Here is a 26,351-nt window from a genome sequence, read left to right on the forward strand (position 1 = left end):
TGTAGAAAGGCCCTTTCAGATATGACTTCATCAACTGAAGTGAGACATTGTCAGTTACGATCGCTTCTGTCATTATTCAGATAAAATTAATTGAAATGCGTCTTTCTATTACGTTGGTATTTATGTGTGCTGCTTTGTTACGCTAATGCATTCAGCATTAATGTGATTGTATGCAGAAAATAACGCGTAATAAATTTTTCATTTTTTCATCAAGCCAGACTGAGTTATTGTTTGAACGTTCACAACGGCCTGCCGGATGTAAATCACAGGTCTCTGTCCAAAGCATTACTGTTTTCACTGCACAGAAAGAAGTGGTATCGGATGGAAAGAATCGATACGCAACGGATTTAAGGACATTCGAAAGCAATTTACATCTTCATCTACTTTATTGATTTCAGTTACTACATTCTTGTGATACATAAGAATATAAACAATATTTCACTAGGACTACTACTAGAATTTCCTAGGCATTATAAGTGAGCAATATTACCAGTCAATTGAAGCTAGAAACGTTAACACACATGTAGATGTAGATATTGCACATAAAATTAAAAACAAACGCCATCCTAGTCATTATGTGGAAATGATGAAGCAAAACTAAAACTAAACTACTTGACTGATTGTCATCGGAGTACATATGAGTTATCATCGTGCACTTGTTACGCGTGTATCTGTGCATTGCTTTTAGTTAATTTGCCACGTTGGTAGTACCGATTATAGGCGACTGTGTTGTATTGAAAGTAGCAAGCATATATCGTGATCGGTCTCTATGTTAATTTTTTTTGCCACGTGTTTCGAGACACTGTGCTCATCCTCTACCAGTAATTCAGTTTGTCGATGGTTAATAGCGTCTAGTAATCATAGATAGCTGATGATGGCCAGCAGCGACTCGAAACAAGTCGTTATACAGATCAATGTTACTAAATTAATAATCCACAAACACTGTGACTGACTTGACATAGCTTTACGTGAGAATATTTATACTAAATCATGAGGTATTCATTTTTTATAAATAAAAGCAAAGTGATTGTTTGTGTTGGAAAGAATGTGTTGAGCGTATCAGCAGCGTGGTTCACTCTCGTCAGTCAAAGACGTCGAAGGCGACGGCGCCGGTGATGTCGACGAGCTCTTTGGAGGAGAAGGTGCCCACCAGCTTGTGCTCGCCCGCCTTGGCCGGGGTGAAGCGTTGTTGGAACGTCACCTCCTCCTCGGGCTCCACGTCCCTGCCGGACACAATAACAAGAATGCAACAGCTGTCACAGTGCCGAAATAATACAATGCGTGCACTCAAAACCCAGTGTCCGAAACAAAGCTGTGTGTCTGGCATTACGCGGGGACGAGTTTGGGGGTGTTGGAAGCAGACTCCGACCGCCGCATACGCTGTGGGCTGTCTCTCAGGTTTCGGAAGGAGGCGCAACAGCTATAGCCTGACTAGGCAGTTCCTGCCATTTAAACCACGTCGTAATAATGTCACAGACTTAGTGTACCGTATGGGCTAGGTGAAGGTCTGTTTTTTAGTTACTAAATACACTACTTGCCATTAAAACTGCTACACCACGAAGCCTAACTAGGCAGTTCTGCCATCTAAAGCACGTCGTAATAATGTCACAGGCTCAGTGTACCGTACGGACTGGGTGAAGGTCTGTTTTTTAGTTACTAAATACACTACTGGCCATTAAAATTGCTACACCACGAAGATGACGTGCTAAAGACACGAAATTTAACCGACAGGAAGAAGATGCTGTGATATGCAAATGATTAGCTTTTCAGAGCATTCACACAAGGTTGGCGCCGCTGGCGACACATACAACGTCCTGATATGAGGAAAGTTTCCAACCGATTTCTCATACACAAACAGCAGTTCACCGGCGTTGCCTGGTGAAACGTTTTTGTGATGCCTCGTGTAAGGAGGAGAAATACGTACCATCACGTTTCCGACTTTGATAAAGGTCGGATTGTAGCCTATCGCGACTGCGGTTTATCGTATCGCGACATTGCTGCTCACGTTGGTCGAGATGCAATGACTGTTAGCAGAATATGGGATCTGTGGGTTCAGGAGGGTAATACGGAACGCCGTGCTGGATCCCAACGGCCTCGTATCACTAGCAGTCGAGATGACAGACATCTTATTCGCATGGCTGTAACGGATCGTGCAGCCACGTCTCGATCCCTGAGTCAACAGACGGGGGCGTTTGCAAGACAAGAACCATCTGCACGAACAGTTCGACGACGTTTGTAGCAGCATGGACTATCAGCTCGGAGACCATGGCTGCGGTTACCCTTGACACTGCGTAACAGACAGGAGTGCCTGCGATGGTGTAATCAACGACGAACCTGGGTGCACGAATGGAAAAACGTCATTTTTTTAGAATGTATCCAGATTCTGTTTACAGCATCATGATGGTCGCATCCGTGTTTGGCGACACCGCGGTGAACGCACATTAGAAGCGTGTACTCGTCATCGCCATACTGGCGTATCAACCGGCGTGATGGTATGGGGTGCCATTGGTTACACGTCTCGGTCACGTCTTGTTCACATTGACGGCACTTTGAACAGTGGACGTTACATTTCAGAAGTGTTACGACCCGTGGCTCTACCCTTCCTTCTATCCCTGCAAAACCCTATATTTCAGCAGGATAATGCACGACCGCATGTTGCAGGTCCTGTACGGGCCTTTCCGGATACAGAAAATGTTGGACTGCTGCCCTGGCCAGCACATTCTCCAGATCTCTCACCCATTGAAAACGTCTGGTCAATGGTGGCCGAGCAACTGTCTCGTCACAATACACTAGTCACTACTCTTGATGATCTGTGGTATCGTGTTGAACCTGCATGGGCAGCTGTACCTGTACACGCCATCGAAGCTCTGTTTGGCTCAATGCCCAGGCGTATCAAGGCCGTTATTACTGCCAGAAGTGGTTGTTCTGGGTATTGATTTCTCAGGACCTATGCACCCAAATTGCGTGAAAATGTAATCACATGTCAGTTCTAGTTATATATATTTGTCCAATGAATACCCGTTTATCATCTGCATTTCTTCTTGGTGTAGCAATTTTAATGGTCAGTAGTGTATGCGAAATAAAGTTGTAGTATGTTGTTCACATACGTAGCGGAAGCTATCCCTTGGTGGAAAAAGGAAGGTCTAATAATTCGTTTCACACTAAGTGCAAACCACATTCCTGTTTTCACACCATGCAGAAGCCGTTCTTTTAGGTATCAGCATTTTCAGAATTCCAGTGTCGATTAATTTGCCAGTTCATACGACTCTATAAAAGCATCCAAGTTTCGTCATAAGGCGACATTTCAGTATCAATCCATCCATCATGTGTTACAGACTGTAAAAATCAGGTGCAGTACCAAACTCGAGCTCTGGTAGTCAGCCGATGCTCTGCCGTTTCCCGCATGGTTTCCATTTCAGTATTTGCATAGATCTGTAAGCAGACGCTACCGATTGACTCCCCAGTCCGAAGTGGTAAATGCCACAGTAATGTGTCGCACATCTGTCCCAGGCCACTGCTGAGGTGTTTAGTACACCAGTTGTTAAAGTATGAGAAATCGACAGAAAGCACAGATGCTGTATCATGGGTTGCAAAATTTTTCGTAATTCTGTTTACTGAGTATTGCGCAACATTGTTTAAGAGGCACAAAGATGGACAATCTGGAAGTTTTTGCAACCAACACACAAAAGTAGTGAGATGGGCATGACTTAGATTAGATTAGATGTTTTCTTCATTCCAGTAGTTCCATAGTGAGGAAATCCTCCAGATGTAGAACATGTAAGGAAAACATGAACACACATTAAAAATTTACAATGAGAAACAAATATGGTAATGCGTCTTTCACATATCCCAAGTAAAATGGCCCTCACGGATGTAAAATAAGTAAATTTTTTAAAAATATATTTCAATTAAAAAGGTAGTAATTAAGTTGCACGAAACAGGTGCGTGTTCAGTACACTAAAGTGTATACAATTCTTAGGCTATTTCAGCTATGCGTCACCAAATAGAATAGTCATTTTAGAACAGTTATTTACAATGTTCACATGGCTGCAGTGCATTTTTGCAAGTCAGGTTGAACTCATACTCAACGTTATTTGATATTGCAAGTAACATATACACATCAGTTGCTTCTACTAAGAAACTCATCAGTGGAGTAGGAGGAGTTGGCTACCTCTTAAACTGAACTTCATTTGTAGTAAGACTTTTTATTTCTACTGGCATGTTTGTGAAAATGTGTATATCTGAATGGCGACCACCTACTTGGACCAAAGTAACTGACTTTAAAACTTTGTGAAGATTATTTTTATTTCTAGTACTGATTCCATGAACTGAATTATTGGTCTGAAGAGAGAAATACACTCTAAGCCAAAAACTTCGCACCACGAAGGAATTACCCATATGGGGCGGAAATTGACACATGTGATGTATATGTATAGACAAGCAAATGATTACAATTTTGAGAAAGATGGGTGACTTATCGAAGAGAAAGAGCTTCACGAACTGAACAAGTCAATAACACGTTGGCCAACCTCTGGCCCTTATGTAAGCAGACATTTGGCTTGGCAATGACTGATAGAGGCGTTGCACGTCCTCCTGAGGGATACTGTGCCAAATTCTGTCCAGTTGGCACGCTAGATCGTCAGAATCCCGAGATGGTTCGAGGGTTCTTCTCATAATGCTCCAAGAGTTCTCAATTTGGAGACATCGGACGACGTTGTTGGCCAAAGTAGGGTTTAGAAAGTACGAAGACAAACTGTAGAAGCTTTCTCGGTGTGCTGGAGGGCATTATATTACTGAAACGTAAAACCAGGCTGGCTATGAAGGGCTACGAAATGGGGAGTAGAATATGGTCGACATATCAATGTGCTGTAAGGGTGCCATGGATGACCAGCAGAGGCGTCCTGCTATGAAATGAAATGGGACCCCAGACCATCACTCCTGGTGATCAGGCCGTATGGCAGGCGACAGTCACGTTGTTATCCCACTGCTGTCCAGGGCGTCTGCATCGCGTCTGGCCTGTTGGTTGGGGCTCAGTCTGAAGTGTGCCTCACAACTGAAGACAATTCTACTCCAGTCAATGAGATACCAAGGCTGTGTAGCAGTCTACAGTCATTAACCTGCCACGACGACTTGATCCGTATGTCTCACCTCACAGTCTTGCAAGCTAGCATGGAGCGTATTACGTTTTACAGTGAATAAAAAACAAGACTTTCACGACATATTTACATAAAGATTTGGCATAAAAATTTTTTCTAAGAAGGTAAAACACACTAGGTACTAATTTGTTGGAGGAAAAGAGTACTATATAAAGCCAAAAATCAGGACATAGCTCAGATAATCGAGTTGTTGAACAGACGCTGCAGAAGCCATCGTTGTCAATAAGAAGCCGGTGAGTTTGGAACAAGACGTAAGTAAAGCAGCAGAGGAGCACTGGAGGGCGCCAGGAGTGCCACGGCAGCCAGTGGCGTCACTAGCGACCAGTCAGGCAAATCCTGCAGCCCACGCTGGCAGAGGTGAGACTCAAGCGGCCTTGGCCTTGGAATATACACACTAGACATTATGACAATATGTCACGTAATCTGCTGTTGGCTACATAAAGAGGATGTTACAAAAGTCCAATAAATGTGAAGTCACAGGATAACAACCAAATCCGAGCTTCCTGGCTGGAAAATGAGTACATGGTGGAACGACTGAGAGAAAGGTGCCAAATGGTCTACTAACGTCTACCATGTACTCATGAACGCCAGTCCGTTGGCCATATAAACCCCATTCAGGGCTTGGTAGATCACCTAACATGACATATGCAGGTATGGTCATACCTGACCACATTATCTTCAACTGAGATACATATAATGGAATTAGGGAACCAACAGAGACTAACAAATCAGTACATGAACGATAAAGAAATTATGAATAGTGGACGGTAATAGGCAATGTCACTAACACCAGTGCCCAGCATAAAAAAGATAAATTTGCCAGGCTACTGCATTTACAAAGTCCCTTCCATCCCGTATGACATCACTACAGATGTGTGAGTGTGAATAACAGTGTGCTATCGAGTGCATTTAGTGTTTCGAAGTATGTGAATGGGTGTGTTGCATTATATAGTGTGCTTGTGCAACCAAGATCACAGCGTCGTATGAGGCAGAAACTGCAGTTCCACATTGTCATAGCATCTGGTTCCACCTCAGCGATGAGGACAAAGAGATGCATGTTCAAGGAAGATGTGAAACAGTGCTGTAAACAATGTCAATGCTTTCTAGACACTGTTTTCATGCACACAAAAAAGTGACTGCTATGGCAGGGATAGATAGGAACATGCTTTGTTGCCATTCCAGAAAATATATAGATTTGTGTATATAAATTCACTCATATTTGTATAAGGTGATACTATTCATTCTGTCTCTCACTGCCTGTAGCCCCCCCCCCTCTCTCTCGTGTGTGTGTGTGTGTGTGTGTGTGAGAGAGAGAGAGGGAGAGAGAGAGAGAGAGAGGGGCTACAGGCAGAGGGAGACAGAATGAATAGCACCACCTTATAGAAATCTGAGTGAATATATATATATATATATATATATATATATATAATGTTAGATGACTCACCCTATATATATATATATATATATATATATATATATATAGGGTGAGTCACCTAACATTAGCGCTGGATATAGTTCGTAAACCACATCAAATACTGACGAATCGATTCCACATACCGAACGAGAGGAGAGGGGCTAGTGTAACTGGTTAATACAAACCATAAAAAAATGCACGGAAGTATATTTTTTAACACAAACCTACGTTTTTTTAAATGGAACCCCGTTAGTTTTGTTAGCACATTTGAACATATAAACAAATACGTAATCAGTGCCGTTTGTTGCATTGTAAAATGTTAATTACATCCGGAGATATTGTAACCTAAAGTTGACGCTTGAGTAGCACTCCTCCGCTGTTCGATCGTGTGTATCGGAGAGCACCGAATTACGTAGGGATCCAACGGGAACGGTGATGGACCTTAGGTACAGAAGAGACTGGAACAGCACATTACGTCCACATGCTAACACCTTTTTATTGGTCTTTTTCACTGACGCACATGTACATTACCATGAGGGATGAGGTACACGTACACACGTGGTTTCCGTCTTCAATTACGGAGTGGAATAGAGTGTGTCCCGACATGTCACGTCAATAGATGTTCAATGTGGTGGCCATCATTTGCTGCACACAATTGCAATCTCTGGCGTAATGAATGTGTACACGCCGCAGTACATCTGGTGTAATGTCGCCGCGGGCTGCCACAATACGTTGTTTCATATCCTCTGGGGTTGTAGGCACATCACGATACACATTCTCCTTTAACGTACCCCACAGAAAGAAGTCCAGAGGTTTAAGATGAGGAGAACGGGCTGGCCAATTTATGCGTCCTCCACGTCCTATGAAACTCCCGTCGAACATCCTGTCAAGGGTCAGCCTAGTGTTAATTGCGGAATGTGCAGGTGCACCATCATGCTGATACCACATACGTCGACGCGTTTCCAGTGGGACATTTTCGAGCAACGTTGGCAGATCATTCTGTAGAAACGCGATGTATGTTGCAGCTGTTTGGGCCCCTGCAATGAAGTGAGGACCAATGAGGTGGTCGCCAATGATTCCGCACCATACATTTACAGTCCACGGTCGCTGTCGCTCTAGGGAACGGACCAGTAATGCATGTTCCGCAGATTCACTGCCCCGTGGTTTGTGAAACCCGCTTCATCGGTAAACAGGTAGAACTGCAACGCATTCTCTGTTAATGCCCATTGACAGAATTGCACTCGATGATTAAAGTCATCACCATGCAATTGCTGATGTAGCGGTGACGATGCAGTATGCGCATGACACTACTTTGACTCAGTCCACCGGCTCTCGCAATGTCCCGTGTAATCATGTGTGGGTTCATGGCAACAGCAGCTAACACACCAACGGCACCAGCTTCTCCTGTGACGGGCCTGTTACGGACCCGTTTGCGTGCTACGACCATACCTGTTGCACACAGTTGGCGGTAGATGTTTTGCAATGTGCGGCACGTTGGATGCTCTCTGTCCGGGTACCGTTCTGCATACACCCTGCAGGCTTCAGCTGCATTTCGTCGACACTCGCCATAGATGAGTATCATCTCCGCCTTTTCAGAGTTCGAATACACCATGGTCACAGTTCCTACAACACTACACTATCACAGACGTCTGGTAACACGGTGTACTACAGTTGGTCTGCGTGCGGAGACGAATGCACAATAATAATAGCAGCAAGCGCTACATGCGGACACTGCGACAGCTAGACCAAACCACAACAGTGCACTACAGCCACACTAGTAAACACGGTCGTCATCGTAAACATGTCCCTGCAGATGCTGCTCGCCGACCGTGGCCCGTGTTTGTTACAACACGCAACTGAACGTCGGAAGTTTCGAGTGTCAACTTTAGGTTACAATATCTCCGGATGTAATTAACATTTTACAATGCAACAGACGGCACTGATTACGTATTTGTTTATGTGTTCAGATGTGCTAACAAAACTAACGTGGTTCCATTTAAAAAACGTAGGTTTGTGTTAAAAAACATACTTCCGTGCATTTTTGTATGGTTTGTATTAAACAATTACACTAGCCCCTCTCCTCACGTTCGGTCTGTGGAATCGGTTCGTCAGTATTTGATATGGTTTACGAAATATATCCAGCGGTAACGTTAGGTGACTCACCCTATATATATATATCTGTGTGTGTGTATGAATTTCTTCCTAAACTCCTGTATCGATTTCTACCAAATATGGCACACAAGCAGCACAGTGGACTCTATAACCTGCTACCTCCACCAGGAGAGGAGAGACAGGCAACAATGTGTTTTTTTTTAGTCCCTGCTGTATAGGCTGCCCTTCACAATAGTTGTGTTGTGTGGGAATAGTATTGGCCCACCTTATCGACCTGCTCTGCAGGGTAGCCTACATGTCAGAGGTTCAAATGGCTCTGAGCACTATGGGACTCAACATCTTAGGTCATAAGTCCCCTAGAACTTAGAACTACTTAAACCTAACTAACCTAAGGACATCACACACACCCATGTCCGAGGCAGGATTCGAACCTGCGACAGTAGCAGCCTCGCGGTTTCGGACTGCAGCGTCAGAACCGCACGACCACCGCGGCCAGCATGTCAGAGGGAAGAAACAGGTTTCCAATTCCGAATGTGAATGAATATTGCCATGCACAAGAGGTGTGTTGTAGTAGTATCAGTGTACTTTATCAACGTTCTTTGCACGGCCATCTATGTCATTTTCAGAAACAGTATTCAAGTCTGTGTAGTGTATCATGCCCTGCAAGACAGGTGTGTTGTGGAAGTGGTACCACCTTGCTGTAGCAACCAGTTTGCAGGGGCTACAAATGTTGTTGGGCATAGCTGGGGGGGGGGGGGAATTTAGATGGATGATGGAGGGGATGAACAGATATAAGGAGCAGAAGGGGATGGAGAAAGAGGAGCAGGAGGAGATGGTGAGAGAGAGAGAGAGAGGCCAAGGAGAAATAGATAAAGGGATGGGTAGGAAGATATGGGCAGAGAGAGAGGGGTGGAGGAGATGGACAAACAGAAAGGGGAGGAGGAGGTGGAAACAGAAATAGTGGGGAGGAGAAGATGGAGCGACAGAGAGAGAGGGAAGGAGGGGGAGATGGACAGATAGAGGTGGGAGGATAAGGAGAACAAAGAGATGTAATGAGGAAGAGCTGGACACAGAGAGGGTGGAGGACGAGGTGTGTGTATATCGAAGGCGAGAGAAGCAGTGGGGAAAAGGCTACTTTGCAGAGCCACAATATGCTCGTATCGCGAGGGGTAATGACGATTAAACAGGTGCTAACTTCGAGACGGGTTAGGGCTGTCGTTTGCACGACAACGTACAATGACAGTAAAGATGGCATCCATGAAATTGCTCTAGTTTATCGCATACATTAATTTCGTGAAGGACGTCTTAACTGCTAGTAGCCGTATAGCGATGGTTCATAACTCTGTCACGACTATCACTGTAGTTTCTTGGATACTATTGACTACTCGCACTACAAGCAGCAGGAAGCGTGAATTTAATTTCCATCTTTACCCATAAATGCAGTATCTCGGTGCAGAGTAATGGGTACAGTAGAAGTGGCAATACAGCACATGCGCCGCTAACACTACATAGACAGGAATTACGGAGGGAGAAGCCGCCAGGCATGTGAGTCAGTACGGGACTACCTTCTCTCCTGGTAACTCTCTTGTTGTTGCTGAAGAAATTTTGTCGCACTTGCCTCGTTTTATTTAGGAAACATACTGCATTTGACCTGAAGTGAAAATATGCTGTAGGAGAATAAGGTTGCTTCATTGGTTCGGGGCGTCGCGTCGGATAATGTGGAAGCTGCACAATATTTTAACGGAACAGGTGCTCGTCACCTTCAGGTGCTGTCTGACCCGTTGCTGCAGTGACTCGCCAGCGTATTCGCTGTCTCCCTAGAAATGCACAGGCGGCAAGGGAAGGGCGTCTAACGTCATCTTACACGAATCATAGAGCACGGCGACATTCAGTGCCCCCTGCATGAGAAACGGCCCACGGACTCTTCATGCGCGACGGATTCATTCTTGTGTGGCCGATGATGCCTTAGTACCTCCAAGGCGCGTGCTTTTTTCTGGCGAGTCAGTGTATATATTGGCGGGCCACTACAGCAACACGTTGATCCCCTCACCTCCTGCTGTCTCCTCTCCTCTCCAAACCCCGTACGTTGCCGCGCATATACCGCTGCGTTCCACCAACCCACCCTGCATCTCCACACTCTCCACGTCTTATCGCAATGAAACTTCCACCGTCTCCCCGTCCCGGATGATGAATTTCGTCTCGACATTTATCCTTCCTTCCAGATCTGACCCCAGGCCTCCTCTCCCCTCCTCCTAGGGCTCCCTCTCTTTCTCATCGTTTCGTTGCATCCTGCCTCCTACGGCTCTCCCTCTTTCTCCTGCTCCTTCCCCTCCATTTCCCTGTCTTTGCGCTCCTTACCGGTTCTCTCTCCCCCTCCCCCATCCCCCGTCTCTGAGTGCTCCCAGATTGTCCTCTCCTGTTGCCCCATCCGGCCTCTCCCCCTCCTCCATCACCCTCCCCCTCACATCCCTCCTTTTCTCCCTCCCTCCGGTCTCCCCTCCCTTAGCAATTCCTTCCCGTTTTAGCTTGTGAATTGCTTCGTGATTTCCATTTGTGTTCTGCTGCAGGTACAGTGTTTTTTAAAAAAAATTCGTGCCATGTGAGTTTTAACGCTGTAACCTACGTTTTCATCACGTTATAAGTGCCGCCAATGTTTCTTCAACGTCTTCGTCCAGTGTAGGTTTTTATTTATGCTCTCTGTGGTTTCAACTTGTGACTATGTCTCCCATTTACATTCTCCTTGTTTTGTGTATTTAATTCTTATTTTATCCCCTTGTCATTTTTAAAATCTCTCTGTTTTACATTTGTATGTTTCGCTCGGTTGAAGAACGGCGTCAATGTGCCGCTGCAAGCCTATATGGGGTAGGGGGATGAAATTACAAAAAACGGAAAAAAATCCAGCCACATGTCAGTAAGCAGCTGAAGACGATGAGTAGCTGTTTCGTTGAAAGAGTCTACAGCTTCCATATTATCTGATGTGACGCCTGTGAACCAATGAAGCAGTTATTACGCCGGGAAAATCTCAAACAGAGAATAAGGTTTAGTATTCTATCTCTTATACTCCTTTATCTTTGCTGCTATGGAATGATTATTTTTAGCAATAAATAGTGTTCGAATTTGGTTGCGCTGGAGTGATGGAGTTATTTACATAGAAGTCATAACGCTAGAAAATCGTAACAAAATTCCTGAAGACCTGGAGAAGATCTACGTTTGATGCAAGGATTGTGAGTTCTCTCTCCGCAAACAAACTCTAACAGGATGCACATAGTAGATGGAAATCTCCGTTGTTTGTATGATTTTCAAAGAGTCATTGGAAGCAGTCACTTCTATTAAATATCTGAGAATATGCATACAGAGGCATTTAAAATGGAAAAGCCACATGAAAATAATGGTAAGAAAGATACCAGGCAGATTCATTGAAATAATGCTCAATAAGTTTAGCACACCTGTGAAGGTGGTAGCTTCCAAAATCCTCATTCGACCAATACTTGAGTATTGCTCCTGATTTTGGGCTCCTTTCCGGGTTGGATTGATAGGCGAGGTAGAGAAGATCCTAAAAGCGCGTTTCCTCATAGGTTCCTTTCGTAAGCACGAAAGCGTGACGGAGTTTCTCAGCGAACTCCATTGGCAGGCGCTACAAGGGAAGTACTATTGTGTATCATGATGTAGTTAGTTGTAATATTCCAAGCCAACATATCAGTTCCTTGTATATGTACCTTGCCAGAAGACCATAAGACACAGTTAGAAGGATTCGAACTGATAGGAGGCTACTGACGGAGATACCTGCTGCGAGCGACTCGCGAATGGAAGAGGCCAAGGCGGAACAAGCAAAGGAGTGCTGTAGTCACAGTACACGCCATTATAGTATCGAAGTCGTGGTGTGAACGAGTTCACGGTAAGTGGTGGATCGCGTCGATTTGTTGGGCGGTGTTTTATTCCTGTGCGGCGCGCGGCGAGACCTGCCGAGCAGTAAATGGGGCGTCCGCGCTGGCGGCGGCCGCAGCCGTTTTATGTCCTCGCGGACCGCTGCCGCTGCCGGCGACGGCGGCTGCCTCGTCTCGTGTTCTGCGTCTGCCCGCAGCACTGCCCGGGACGGCCTGGCCTCTCGCCGCGCCGCTAATGGCGAGGCGGCGATTTATCCGCCGCCACTCACACCTACCACCTGCCGCGCCGCTAATGGAGGGGTGGGGGTAGGGGGCTGCTTCTGCTGGCGTGACGTCACCGGCAGTGGGCGCCACCGCCGGCCCCGGCTCTGTGAGGAGCGTTGCTAATACGAAACATAAACAAAATCAATGTTTGTGTTCTGCAACAACCGTTTCTCGGTGACCAATGAGCAAAACTATTCGACGAGAACCCAGTCGCTATTTGTTTTTCTTTTTTTTTTTTTTTTTTTCAACTTTGGAACGAACATAGTAAAACAAAATACCTAGTCAGTAGTGCAGAAAATATTCGACTCAGCCGGGAATCGAACCTACCCCACCAGTCCATGTTATCAGTCACTGATAAACCGGTCTTATACCTACTTGGACAAGGGAAGTCTCACTATTTCCATACACCTGTCTTCTAATGGATAAAATAAAACTGTGAGCCTCACCGAGACTCGAACTCAGGACCTTTGCCTTTCGCGGGCAAGTGCTCTACCAACTGAGCTACCCAAACACGACTCACGCCCCGTCCTCACAGCTTTACTTCTGCCAGTACCTCGTCTCTTACCTTCCAAACTTTACAGAAGCTCTCGTGCGAACCTTGCAGAACTAGCACTCCTGAAAGAGAGGATATTGCGGAAGCCACAGCCTGGAGGATGTTTCCCGAATGAGATTTCCACTCTGCAGCGGAGTGTGCGCTGATATGAAACTTTCTGGCAGATTAAAACTGTGAGCCTCACCGAGACTCGAACTCGGGACCTTTGCCTTCCGCGGGCAAGTGTTCTGCCATCTGAGCTACCCAAGCACCACTCACGCTCCATCTTCACAGCTTTACTTCTGCCAGTACCTCGTCTCCTACCTTTCAGATTTTACAGAAGCTCTCCTGCGAACCTTGCAGAACTAGCACTCCTGAAAGAAAGTATATTGCGGAAACATGGCTTAGCCACAGCCTAGTGGATGTTTCCAGAATGAGATTTTCACCCTGCAGCGGAGTGTGCGCTGATATGAAACTTCCTGGAGTTCGAGTCTCGGTCCGGCACACAGTTTTAATCTGCCAGGAAGTTTCATATCAGCGCACACTCCGTTGCAAAGTGAAAATCTCATTCTGGATAATGAGCCTGCAGCTGTTTAATTCGTGGGTAGCAATGATGATACCATCAGCTGATTGTTTTATTTAATGAAACCGGTTTCAGTGATACAATTCTACATCTCCAAGCCCCTCTGTAACAAATAATGCTCACTTTCCAACGGGCATTATCACCATAGTTCTAATAAAAGGTCGCGCCCGCGCCCGCGCCCTTCCTCCTTAGCTGAGCGGGCAGCGTGACTGACTCCCATGCAGCAGGTCCGGGTTTGATTTCCCCCAGGTCGGAGATTTTCTTCGCTCAGGACTGGGTATTCTGTTGTCCTTATCATCATTTCATTGTCATCTACACGCAAGTCGCCGAATTTGGGGTCAACTGAAAAGTATTTCAACACGGCTGCTGAACTTTCCAAGGCGGGGCCAATGTGGGGACTCCTGGCCATCAAAGACGTATCGTCCTTTCATTTTCTAATGAAAGGAGCCGCCACACGGAGTGGCCGCGCGGTTAAAGGTGCCATGTCACTGATTGCGCGGTCTCTCCCGCCGTAGATTCGATAATTTAGTTTAAGTAGTGTGTAAGTCAAGGGCCCGATGACCTAAATAGTTTGGTCCTTTAGGAATTCACACACATTTGGTCATTTGAACATCTAATGAAAGGAACGCAAACCACCGGCGTCCGTGGCTACTACTGCTTATGGTGCGACTGAAAACGGTATTCGAGAAAAACCCAGAATGGCAGAGCCAAGTGTTCTTATCCCGCGCGCTGTTCAAGAGTGGAATGGTGGAGAACTATCCTAAAGGTCATTCGCTGAACCCTCTGCCAGGCACTTAATTATGAATTACAGTGTAATCATGTACATGTACGTACAACGAGCTCAATATTCCGCGACTTCTGTATGGCGTGCAGATAACAAAAGAAGAATCAGAAAACGAAGAGGCCATAGCAGATTGCTTCAGACATTGGCCTTTAATTTGGGAAGATTGGGCTTATCTCCAGCAAACACTGGGTAGCAAAGCCTTCTGTTCACCAGCTACAACTAGGAGACTATATGAAGCGTCAAGGATGACCTCTGACTGTGTAGGGCGTGTCTCACCAGTCCCCTGCCAATACGGAAAGACATACACTGACGAGCCAGAACGTTATTACCACCTGATTAATAGCTTGTTGGTCCGTTTTTGGGACGCAATGCAGCACCGATTCTGCATACAATCACCCTTTATCCTACTTTACAGGACAGAAAAGCCTCCGACGTTCTGTGAAGAGTTGTGGACGTCCAGCCATTTAGTACCTACGGGTAGTTTCACTGCCGTAACCCTTTTCGTAGATGCTCACGGCAGTAGCACGTGAACCTTTTAACAGATTCGCCATTGTCGAGATATTCGTTGACAGGCTCTGTGTAATAACAATCTGCCCTCTGTTGGAGTCGCTTATCTGAATGGATTTCCCCATTTGCAGCCCGTATCTTCGCGATGGTGATTCCCCATCCATCTCTGCCCTGATTACATACTTCTGTTACCAAGTGATGTGCCCGCAACAAGACCAGGCGACATCCAACGTCGGGGTGAGCAGTGGTGTCGGCTGTTCAGTGTATAATAGTCATATGGTGCACAACAAAGCAAAAACTAAAATCCCGCAATGCTATCCTTTCGAAACTGGCTGGAACAACATGGGGATGTGGAGTGAGCACTTTGAGAACTTCGGCACTAGCCCTTGTCTACAGTGTAGCTGAATACTGTTCGCCAGTCTGGAGGAGAAGTGCACACGTATCTAAAGTGGATGTCCTGCTGAGGGAGACCACGCGAATAATCTCGGGAACACTCAGGGCCACCTTCTGTGCATGGCTTCCTGTACTAGCGAACATAGAGCCTCCAGAAATCAGGCGATCACAGCTAGCCCTAAAAACCTACAGGAAAATTATAGAAAACCCGGACCTCCCTATCCACCAAGATCTGACACCGACAAACAGGCTTAAATCCAGATCACCTTTTTGGAAAATCGGTGAAGAACTACAAGCCTTTGAGCCGAGAACGGCCTGGAACGAAGTATGGTCGGCAAGTGAATTTAAGAACAAAAATTTAGTACACGATCCGAACAAGAAGATTGATGGCTTCAACCTACCAAGAAGAGTGTGGACAGCTCTAAACCGGGTCAGAACGAGTGTTGGGGGATGTAAACACCTGATGAACAAGTGGGGCCTGGCAGACAGCGCTGTACGTGAGTGCGGTGAAATACAGGCAATGGACCATCTACTCGTGTGCAAAGTGTATGGCTATGGCGGTGAACTCATGGACATACATAGACTCAGTGACTCAGCCATAGAGTGGCTCAAAAACATATCTAATATAGTGTAGAATTATATTGTTTTCTTTTTTAGTATATAGTGATAAGAATATTGTAAATTATGCCTCTGTGATACCGAACGAGTAATAATAATAATAATAATAATAATATGGTGCACACAGTCTAAGATCCCTGCCAAGAACGCCAGCAGCTACACAGCGCTGTTTATCCGAAATACACGCCATGGAATGCGACTGCATCACGATTTTTTCACAAACATCCAAATATAGGGAGTGAAATAAAAGGTGTTGTCCAGATGCTTACTAAGGAGCATGTGGTGTACAGTGACGGCGGTTATATTGTCATCAACGCCTGTGAACATGTCCTATCTTCAGTGCCATTAAGGTTTTGAGAAAACACAGTGAGATGACCACCCAGTCCGCCGTAGCATACTGCACCGCCGCGTCAGCCAGCGCAGTATGCTGTGTGCGGAGGCGCAAGGGGGGCGAGTGTAAGACATTTCAGTTCAGTTCCACAGCGCATCTGATGATGGCGACAGAGATCCGTGCCGAAACATTGCCCGTCGGGCACTGAGTTCTGGTACTACACCTGTGGACTGTTCTGTCAACACATTCTCAGGGAAAAGAGGTCCTTACTGACAACGCGATGTTGAGGGCTTAGCCGGCTCAATTTGAAAGGATACCGGACACCGATATAATCTGTTGCCATTTCTGTCCTGCCCGTGTCCCGCTAAAACAGTTACCACCGAGTGTCACACAGAAAGTCTCCAGAAGCACAAAAGGCTGTGAATTCGACCAAATACTTAGGGATTACAGTTACGAATAACAAACATATAGATAATGTTGTGCGGAAAGCGGACCACAGAGTGCAGTTTATTGGCAAAACAGTTAGAAGACGCAACAAATGCACTAGAGGGATGGCCCCCAGTCTGCTTGTCCGACCTCTTGTGGAGTACTGCTGTGTGGAGCGTGATCCCTACCAGGGTGGAGTCGAAAACTTCAAACAATGGCAGCTCGTTTTATGTTATCGCGTAATAGGGGAGAGATTGTCACGGATATGATACGCGAACTGGAGTGGCAGTCGTTAAAAGAAAGGCGTTTTCCATCGCGATACGACCTTTTCACGAAATTTTAGTCAGTAACTGTCTCCCCCGAACGTATAAATATTTTCTTGGCACCTAATGGCATATGAAGAAAAGACCATCACAATAAAATATGAAAAATCAGTGTTCACACGCCAAGATTTAAATGCACGTGGGAAGGTACAAAAATAACTTGAAGGTGGTTCGATGAATCCTCTGCCAAGCACTTCATTGTGCATTGCATTGTAAATATAGATGTACAATGCAGACAGAAAAGTGGCATTACCCGCACTGAATACAGAATGTAGAAAAAGATAGCTATAAACTTCAAAGGACTATTTAGGATTTTACATTAGATTAGATATACTTTTTGTTGCATTGATCTATAATGGGAAAGTCGACATGGATGGAGAACGTACGATAAAGCAACAATGCACAATACATGTTTACGAAAAAATATGCTAATGTTCCTTTCAAAGAGCCTAGGTGAAGTGATTCTGAGGGTTGCGGAATAAGTAAGAAAAATATAAAACCACTTTCACTTGACCGTTAAAACAAAACTCCTTACAAACATGTAGATGTACGTACACATAGATGCAAAGGCAAATTCTTATGCTGTTGCACTACGGATCATTAAACCCAAAAGGAATTTACAACACTAATTTGCACTGATCACATTGTTCCATCGAAGATGTAGGGAAGTCGTGTTCTAGGTGGAACTCGCGTTATTTGATATTATTAATAACGAATACGTCTCAAGTTCCACCAAGAAATTAGTCAGAGTTGTCCACAACAAATCCCTTAGACTGGTCTTAAAATGCCTGCCGCCGAGTTGTTGAAAATGTGTCTCCGTGAATAATGAACACCTCTCTGGACTTAACTTATTGGTAAAACAGCTTGGCGCTTCACCTCGAACAATCTGTATAATTAATTTCAGTGAGGACTCTAAAATATACACTACTGGCCATTAAAATTGCTACACCAAGAAGAAATGCAGATCATAAACAGGTATTCATTGGACAAGTACATTATACTAAAACTGACTTGTGATTACATTTTCACGCAATTTGCGTGCATAGATCCCGAGGTATCAGTACCCAGAACAACCACCTCTGGCCGTAATAACGGCCTTGATACGCCTGGGCATTGAGTCAAACAGAGCTTGGATGGCGTGTACAGGTACAGCTGCCCATGAAGCTTCAACACGATACCATAGTTCATCAAGAATAGTGACTGGTGTATTGTGACGAGACAGTTGCTCGGCCACCATTGACCAGACGTTTTCAATTGGTGAGAGATCTGGAGAATGTGCTGGCCAGGGCAGCAGTCGAACATTTTCTGTATCCAGAAAAAGCCGTACAGGACCTGCAATGTGCGGTCGTACATTATCCTGCTGAAATGTTGGGTTTTACAGGGATCGAATGAAGGGTAGAGCCACGGGTCGTAACACATCTGAAATGTAACGTCCACTGTTCAAAGTGCCGTCAAGGCGACTGAGACGTGTAACCAATGGCACACCATACCATCACGCCGGGTGATACGCCAGTATGGCGATGATGAAAACACGCTTCCAATGTGCTTTCAGCGCGATGTCACCAAACACGGATGCGACCATCATGATGCTGTAAACAGAACCTGGATTCATCCGAAATAATGACGTTTTGCCATTCGTGCACCCTGTTCGTCTTTGAGTACACCATTGCACACGCTCCTGTCTGTGATGCAGCGTCAAGGGTAACCGCAGCCACGGCCTCCGAGCTGATAGTCCATGTTGCTACAAACGTCGTCGAACTGTTCGTGCAGATGGTTGTTGTCTTGCAAACGTCCCCATCTGTTGACTCGGGGATCGAGACGTGGTTGCACGATCCGTTACAGCCAAGCGGATAAGATGGCTGTCATCTTGACTGCTAGTGATACGAGGCCGTTGGGATTCAGCTCGGCGTTCCATATTACCCTCCTGAACCCACCGATTCCATATTCTGCTAACAGTCATTGGATCTCGACCAACGGGAGCAGCAATGTCGCGATACGATAAACCGCAATCGCGATAGGCTACAATCCGACCATTATCAAAGTCGGAAACGTGGTGGTAGCATTTCTCCTCCTTACACGAGGCATCTCAACAACGTTTCACCAGGCAACGCCGGTCAACTGCTGTTTGTGTATGAGAAATCGGTTGGAAACTTTCCTCATATCAGCACGTTGTAGGTGTCGACACCGGCGCCAACCTTGTGTGAATGCTCTGAAATACTAATCATTTGCATATCACAGCATCTTCTTCCTGTAGCACGTCATCTTCGTGGTGTAGCAATTTTAATGGCCAGTAGTGTAAACAGAAATTATCACTTTAATATTTTATCACCTGGTAACTTCAGGCCATTCCCAGAAAATAAGACATTGCACGAAAGTGGTTAGCCTTGACTGAAAATAATCTAGAATGCCATGCTCTCTGTACAAAAATGAAAGCTACGAACATTAAACAACCAGGACCATTAGAAATAAGATCAGAATAATTACAGCACACACAGAGGCATACAAACAATTATTGTTCTATTGAGCTGACATGCGTAATATCATTGAAAATCAAACGTGGGTGAATATGCAAGTAACTAACTGACTGAGCGTACGAATGCAGTAGCAAAGGAGAGGGGAGGCCGTTTGCGTCTATTAGAATTGTGAGGCCAACAATCTGTTATAAACTATCGAAGCAAATTATATCTCCTACGCCGTTATTTATTTCAGTGTTACTGCACCAAGCGTTCGACAAAATCGTCGGCGAGACGATTTATCGCCGACGAGGGTGTACACGAAAGCCACGAGTGAGTTTCTACCGATGTGCTCAGCAGACAGAACAGAGCAGTAATTCTCATTTCGCCAGCGCCCTGGGCGGGGCGCGGTCTCTCTGTACTGGAGGGTGGATAATGCCTGGCGCTCACAAAAGCACCGCCACCCCGTTTCTCTTCCGGCCATACAGGGCTTCGTCTTGGCCGGGGCGGTTTAAGCGCCTTTGGGACAAGTATATCTCTCTACTCGGGAGAAATAATAAGCTGGCTCGTAGCATTTCTACTTGGCAGAGCTCGCGACGACCGACATGACAATAAGAAACGTAGCTCTGTACTGACAGATTAGTTCAGGACAAAGGAAAACGTAAAGAATGACGGAACAAATACCACGTCGAGAAGCTATCAGTAATTGCGAAAATCAGAAGTGGAATGAAACTAGAAGAACGAGTATCCCATATGCTTAACGATTCTACTTATACACTATCTGATCGAAAGTATCCGCTGGCCCCTAAGAGGTCAGAATTGAGCACTAATCGTTAGCCGCGCGGGATTAGCCGAGCGGTCTGAGGCGCTGCAGTGGTCCCGGCGGTGGTTCGAGTCCTCCCTCAGGTATGGGTGTGTGTGTTTGTCCTTAGGATAATTTACGTTAAGTAGTGTGTAAACTTAGAGACTGATGACCTTACCAGTTAAGTGCCATAAGATTTCACACACATTTGAACAAGTAATCGTTACGAGAGGTGGAGTCGCCAGTATAAAAGGAGGCAGGGAGTACTGTGTTGTCAGCAGAGGAGCAGGGACAGCAGGAAGGGTCGGTCTGGAAAGCTCAGTGATTTTGAACGTGGAAGTTTCTTGAGTAACAAATCCATCAAGGGCATCTCAACACCGCTAAAGCTGCACAAGACTGGCGATGGCGTGATTGTGAAGAAACAACCGCAGCTGAACCAAGACCACGCAGACATCACGTACTGGCCGACAGGTATCATCGAGCATTGCGGAGAGTGGTTGTAGTAAATCGAATAAAATTAGCGGACGCAATCACTCGTGAATTCCAGAGCGTTGACAGCAGTGCAACTACACTACTGGCCATTAAAATTGCTACACCACCAAGATGACGTGCTACAGACGCGAAATTTAACCGACAGGAAGAAGATGCTGTGATATCCAAATGATTAGCTTTTCAGAGCACTCACACAAGGTTGGCGTCGGTGGCGACACCTACAAAGTGCTGACATGAGGAAAGTTTCCAACCGATTTCTCATACAACATACAGCAGTTGACCGGCGTTGCCTGGTGAAACGTTGTTGTGATGCCTCGTGTAAGGAGGAGAAATGCGTGCCATCACGTTTCCGACTTTGATAAAGGTCGGATTGTAGCCTATCGCGATTGCGGTTTATCGTGTCGCGACATTGCTGCTCGTGTTGGTCGAGATCCAAGGACTGTTAGCAGAATATGAAATCGGTGGGTTCAGGAGGGTAATAGGGAACGCCGTGCTGGATCCCAACGGCCTCGTATGACTAGCAGTCGAGATGACAGGCATCTTATCCGCATGGCTGTAACGGATCGTGCAGCCACGTCTCGATCCCTGAGTCAACAGATGGGGACGTTTGCAATACAACAACCATCTGTACGAACAGTTTGACGACGTTTGCAGCAACATGGACTATCAGCTCGGAGACCATGGCTGTGGTTTCCCTTGACGCTGCATCACAGACAGTAGCGCCTGTGATGGTGTACTCAACGACGAACCTGGGTGCACGAATGGCAAAACGTCATTTCTTCTGATGAATCAAGGTTCTGTTTACAGCATCATAATGGTCGCATCCGTGTTTGGCGACATCGAGGTGAACGCACATTGGAAGCGTACATTCGTCATCGCCTTACTGGCGTATCACCGGGCGTGGTGGTATGGGGTGCCATTGATTATAAGTCTCTGTCACCTCTTGTTCGCATTGATGGCACTTTGAACAGTGGACGTTACATTTCAGATGTGTTACGACCCGTGGCTCTACCCTTCATTCGATTCATCCGAGCCGGCCGAAGTGGCCGTGCGTGTCTAGGCGCTGCAGTCTGGAACCGCGAGACGATTACGGTCTCAGGTTCGAATCCTGCCTCGGGCATGGATGTGTGTGATGTCCTTAGGTTAGTTAGGTTTAACTAGTTCTAAGTTCTAGGGGAGTAATGACCTTAGAAGTTGAGTCCCATAGTGCTCAGAGCCATTAGAACCATTCGATTCCTGCGAAATCCTACATTTCAGCAGGATAATGCACGACCGCATGTTGCAGGTCCTGTTCGGGCCTTTCTGGATACAGAAAGTGTTCGACTGCTGCCCTGGTCAGCACATTCTCCAGATCTCTCACCAATTGAAAACGTCTTGTCAATGGTGGCCGAGCAACTGGCTCGTCACAATACTCCAGTCACTACTCTCGATGAACTGTGGAATCGTATTGGAGCTGATGGGCAGTTGTAGCTGTACACGCCATCCAAGCTCTGCTTGAGTCAATGCCCAGCCGTATCCAGGCCGTTATTACGGCCAGAGTTGATTGTTCTGTGTACTGATTTCTCACGATCTATGCACCCAAATTGCGTTAAACTGTAATCACATGTCAGTTCTAGTATAATATATTTGTCCAATGAATACTTGTTTATCATCTGCATTTATTCTTGGTGTAGCAATTTTAATGGCCAGTAGTGTGGCTCAATGACCCTTCTTAGCGAGTTAAGAAAAGTAGGGTGCAAGGGTCAGGCAGCGCCTCATCTGCTACAAATATCTGTCGTCAGTGCTAAACGACTCGGCATGTAGTACAAGGAGCGATGCCACTGGATGTTGGATGACTTGAAACGAGTGATTTGGAGTGATGAATCACGGTATACTTCGTGGCAATCAGATGAAAGTGTGTGGTTGTGGCTGATGCCTGGAGACCAGTAATGTCTAATGTCGACAGTGACGACTTACGGGAGTGTTTTTCGTGATGAATGTTTAGTCCTTTTATTACGCTTAAGAAAACGCGAAATATGGAAGGATATGAACACATATTACATCATTGTCTAGAGTACATAGCAGACCAACAGCTTGGAGACGATGGTTGTAGCATCTACATCTACACCGAAGAGCCAAAGAAACTGGTACTCGTGCCTAATATAGTGTAGGACCGCCGCGAGCCTGCGTGTGTGCCGCAGCACGACGTGGCATGGACTCAACTAATGTCTGAAGTAGTGCTTGAGGGAACTGACAGCATAAATCGGCTAGGGCTGTCGATAAATTCGTAAAAGTACGAGATGGTGGAGATCTCTTCTGAATAGCACGTTCCAAGGCATCCCAGACATCCTCAATAATGTTCACGTCTGGGGAGTTAGTGACCAGAGAAAGTGTTTAAACTCAGAAGCGTGTTCCCGGACACACTTTGTAGCAATTCTGGACGTGTGGGGTCTCGCATTGTCCTGCTGGAATTGACCAAGTCCGTCGGAGTGCACAGTGGACAAGCATGGATGTAGGTGATCAGACTGGATGCTTACGTACGTGTCAACTGTCAGAGTCGTATCAAGACGTATCAGGGGTCCCATATCACTCTAACTCCACACGCCCCACACATTTACAGAGTCTCCAACAGCTTGAACAGTCCCCTGCTGACATGCAGGGTCCATGGATTCATGAGGTTGTCTCCATACCCGTACACGTCCATCCGCTCGACACACTCTGAAACGAGACTCGTCCTACTACGCAACATGTTTCTATTCAACAGTCCAGTGTGGGTGTTGATGGTCCCAGTCGAGGCGTAAAGCTTTGTGTCGTGCAGTCATCAAGGGTGCACGAGTGGGCCCTTGTCTCCGAAAGCCCATATCGATTATCTTTCATTGAATGGTTCGCACGCTGGTACTTGCTGATGGCCCAGCATGGAAATCTGCAGCAGTTTGCGGAAGGGTTGCACTTCGGTCACCTTGAACGACTCTCTTCAGTCGTCGTTGCTCCTGTTCTCGAAATATTTTTTCCGGCCGCAGCGATGTCGGTGATTTGATGTTTTATTGGCTTCCTTATATTCACGGTACATTCTTGAAAAGGTCGTACGGGAAAATCCCCATTTCAGCGCTACCTCGGAGATGCTATGTCCCATCGTTCGTACGCCTACTATAACACCGCTTTAAAACTCACTTAAATCTTATTAACCTGTCATTGTAGCAACAGTAACCGAACTAACAACTGCGCCAGACACTTGTTTGATTATATAGGCTTTGCCGACCGCAGCGCCATATTCTGCCCGTTTAGGTATCTCCGTCTTCGAACGCGCATGTCTATACCAGTTTCTTTGGCGCTTCAGTGTAGCTAAACAGCTATGGCTTCATCATGAGAGACTCTAGCGCCTGCGTACGCGTTTCTGAGCCCAAATGTTTCATTTCACTGTTCTAGCACTCGATAGCAGGCATAAATGTATTGTTCAGTCCCCTTAATGGAAGATTTTCATTTAACTTTGTAAGCGATCGCGTGTAGAGCCGTTACAAGTTCAGCAACTGGCAGATAATTATGATCTGGTATAATTTCATGGTGTTCAGTATGAATTACGAATGACGATATCTGCTAAGATGACAAACTGAACGGACAATCGTCAATGTAGTTCACCACATTTTTGTCGAGTTTGTTGACTTGCATAACTGTTAGTTACAATGTTTTGATGTTTTAAAGCCAACTTGCTGTCACATTTATTCAGTTATAATTTAGATTTAAAGTACCTGAACACTTTTATGTGCTTCAGTTCCTTAAGAATTATATACAAAACAAAAAACGAGCAGCGGAAGTTGATAAACTAAGCAATGATTCATGCCATTACTGAAGTTGTGGAAACAAAATAAAGTGTAACTTGTAAAGAAAAAATACGGAATTTCAGAGTCAACTGAAAAAAACACGAAACAGCGTGGCGTATGAGTATTACAAGAGAAAACAGGAACGTTATTCAGTAAGTCTCCGGTGGAGTCCCAGTACTTCTTTACCAGTGATGTACCTTCCAGGCTGAGTTACTGGTTATTACCTACACTGGAATAAAGAAACTTTTCAGCGGTGCAGTATTGTGGATGTATTACCATACTCGTATTCCGTATAAGAAATTCTGTATTCTGTGATTTGTTTTCTTAGTCATCAAATTTAATGTGGCTGAAAAATTATTATTATCTATGGTTGGCTTTGTTCGTCATCTTGCGGAAATCAAGTCATCTTATCAGCACCTTGAGGAGAGAGGACTAAAATGTCTTCCCTCTAGCTGACGTACCTTTTGAGTCTACAGGAAGCCGTAGTAGAGGCTCCAGTTAGCGTTGACAGATATTGTAAGTAGTGGTGCTACTATCTTTGGAATTATGACGTAGTAATATCGTACTCCTTACACATCGCTGGGTTCTGGAACATTCGAAGCTGAGCGCGCTTTCCTCTGCTGCCACACTGTCTTGCTTTTAAAGCCAACAAATGCTCAGGTAATGCTGGTCACGAGCACGAGGGAGTCGTCGCAGGGTTTCCCTAGGAAACGGTGATGTGCAGCTGCGTTGAGCATTAATTTTCTGAAGAATTTGCTAAAGAGGCGATCATGAGTTTTGAAGTATTACGTTGGCTCGTTCAGTAAACGTATGATTCGATGCACTCGCGGAAAGGCACACGAAATTACTTATGAATTTTTTTTTAGATTTCTAACAATCGTGATCTTCAATTTGGTTTATTATCTGCCCCTGCACATCGTAAGTCATCCACGTTCATCCACTTTTTCAGTTTTGTTTGTTTTGCTACTTCAGTGGAAGGTCTGTTATCAGATCTATAACTTGTGGTGAAGCGAATCTGTTTTCTTGGAGAGTTTCTCCAGTAATAATAGCTCGTAATCACAGACCTTTTCCTAAAATAATACCAGTTCCGTTTCATAAGAATCTATTTACGCTGTGTTGTCTTCTCGAGATCTCAGAAACTGTTCTTCCGCTCGAACTTCACTATCTACAAACATACTTTCATTCACATAAACTCGACTTACAACTGAGATATTTACTTGTCAATTTTGCAAATGACAAGAGTTTGTATTTGCATTTATTACCGATGATGCGTGATAACTCTTACCGCTGTACGGACATAACAGGAAATAAACAGGAGAATGAAAATGGGTTACAATGCTCTTGGTAAAACAAACAACTTTTTAAAATGAAAATTTCAAAGTTATTGGAAACGGGCGTTAACAAAATGTCGTTAGTAGTAGTTTTTACTTATTACAGTGAGACGTGTTTCTTTAACGCGAACACCATTCAGTAGCTGAGA

General features: G+C 45.4%; 1 protein-coding gene across 1 annotated transcript in view; it reads right to left on the reverse strand.

Moving 5' to 3' along the window:
• Positions 1–367: 367 nt before the first annotated feature.
• LOC124804732 (hemocyte protein-glutamine gamma-glutamyltransferase-like) overlaps positions 368–26,351 on the reverse strand; it is a 383,610-nt gene continuing 357,626 nt past the window's right edge. The window contains exon 14 of the mRNA XM_047265026.1: positions 368–1,223. Coding sequence (XP_047120982.1) covers positions 1,082–1,223 — 142 coding nt within the window. The 3' untranslated portion in view covers positions 368–1,081. The remainder of the gene's footprint in view (positions 1,224–26,351) is intronic.

This window comes from Schistocerca piceifrons, chromosome 7 (genome assembly GCF_021461385.2).
Source record: "Schistocerca piceifrons isolate TAMUIC-IGC-003096 chromosome 7, iqSchPice1.1, whole genome shotgun sequence".
Lineage (NCBI taxonomy): Eukaryota > Metazoa > Arthropoda > Insecta > Orthoptera > Acrididae > Schistocerca > Schistocerca piceifrons.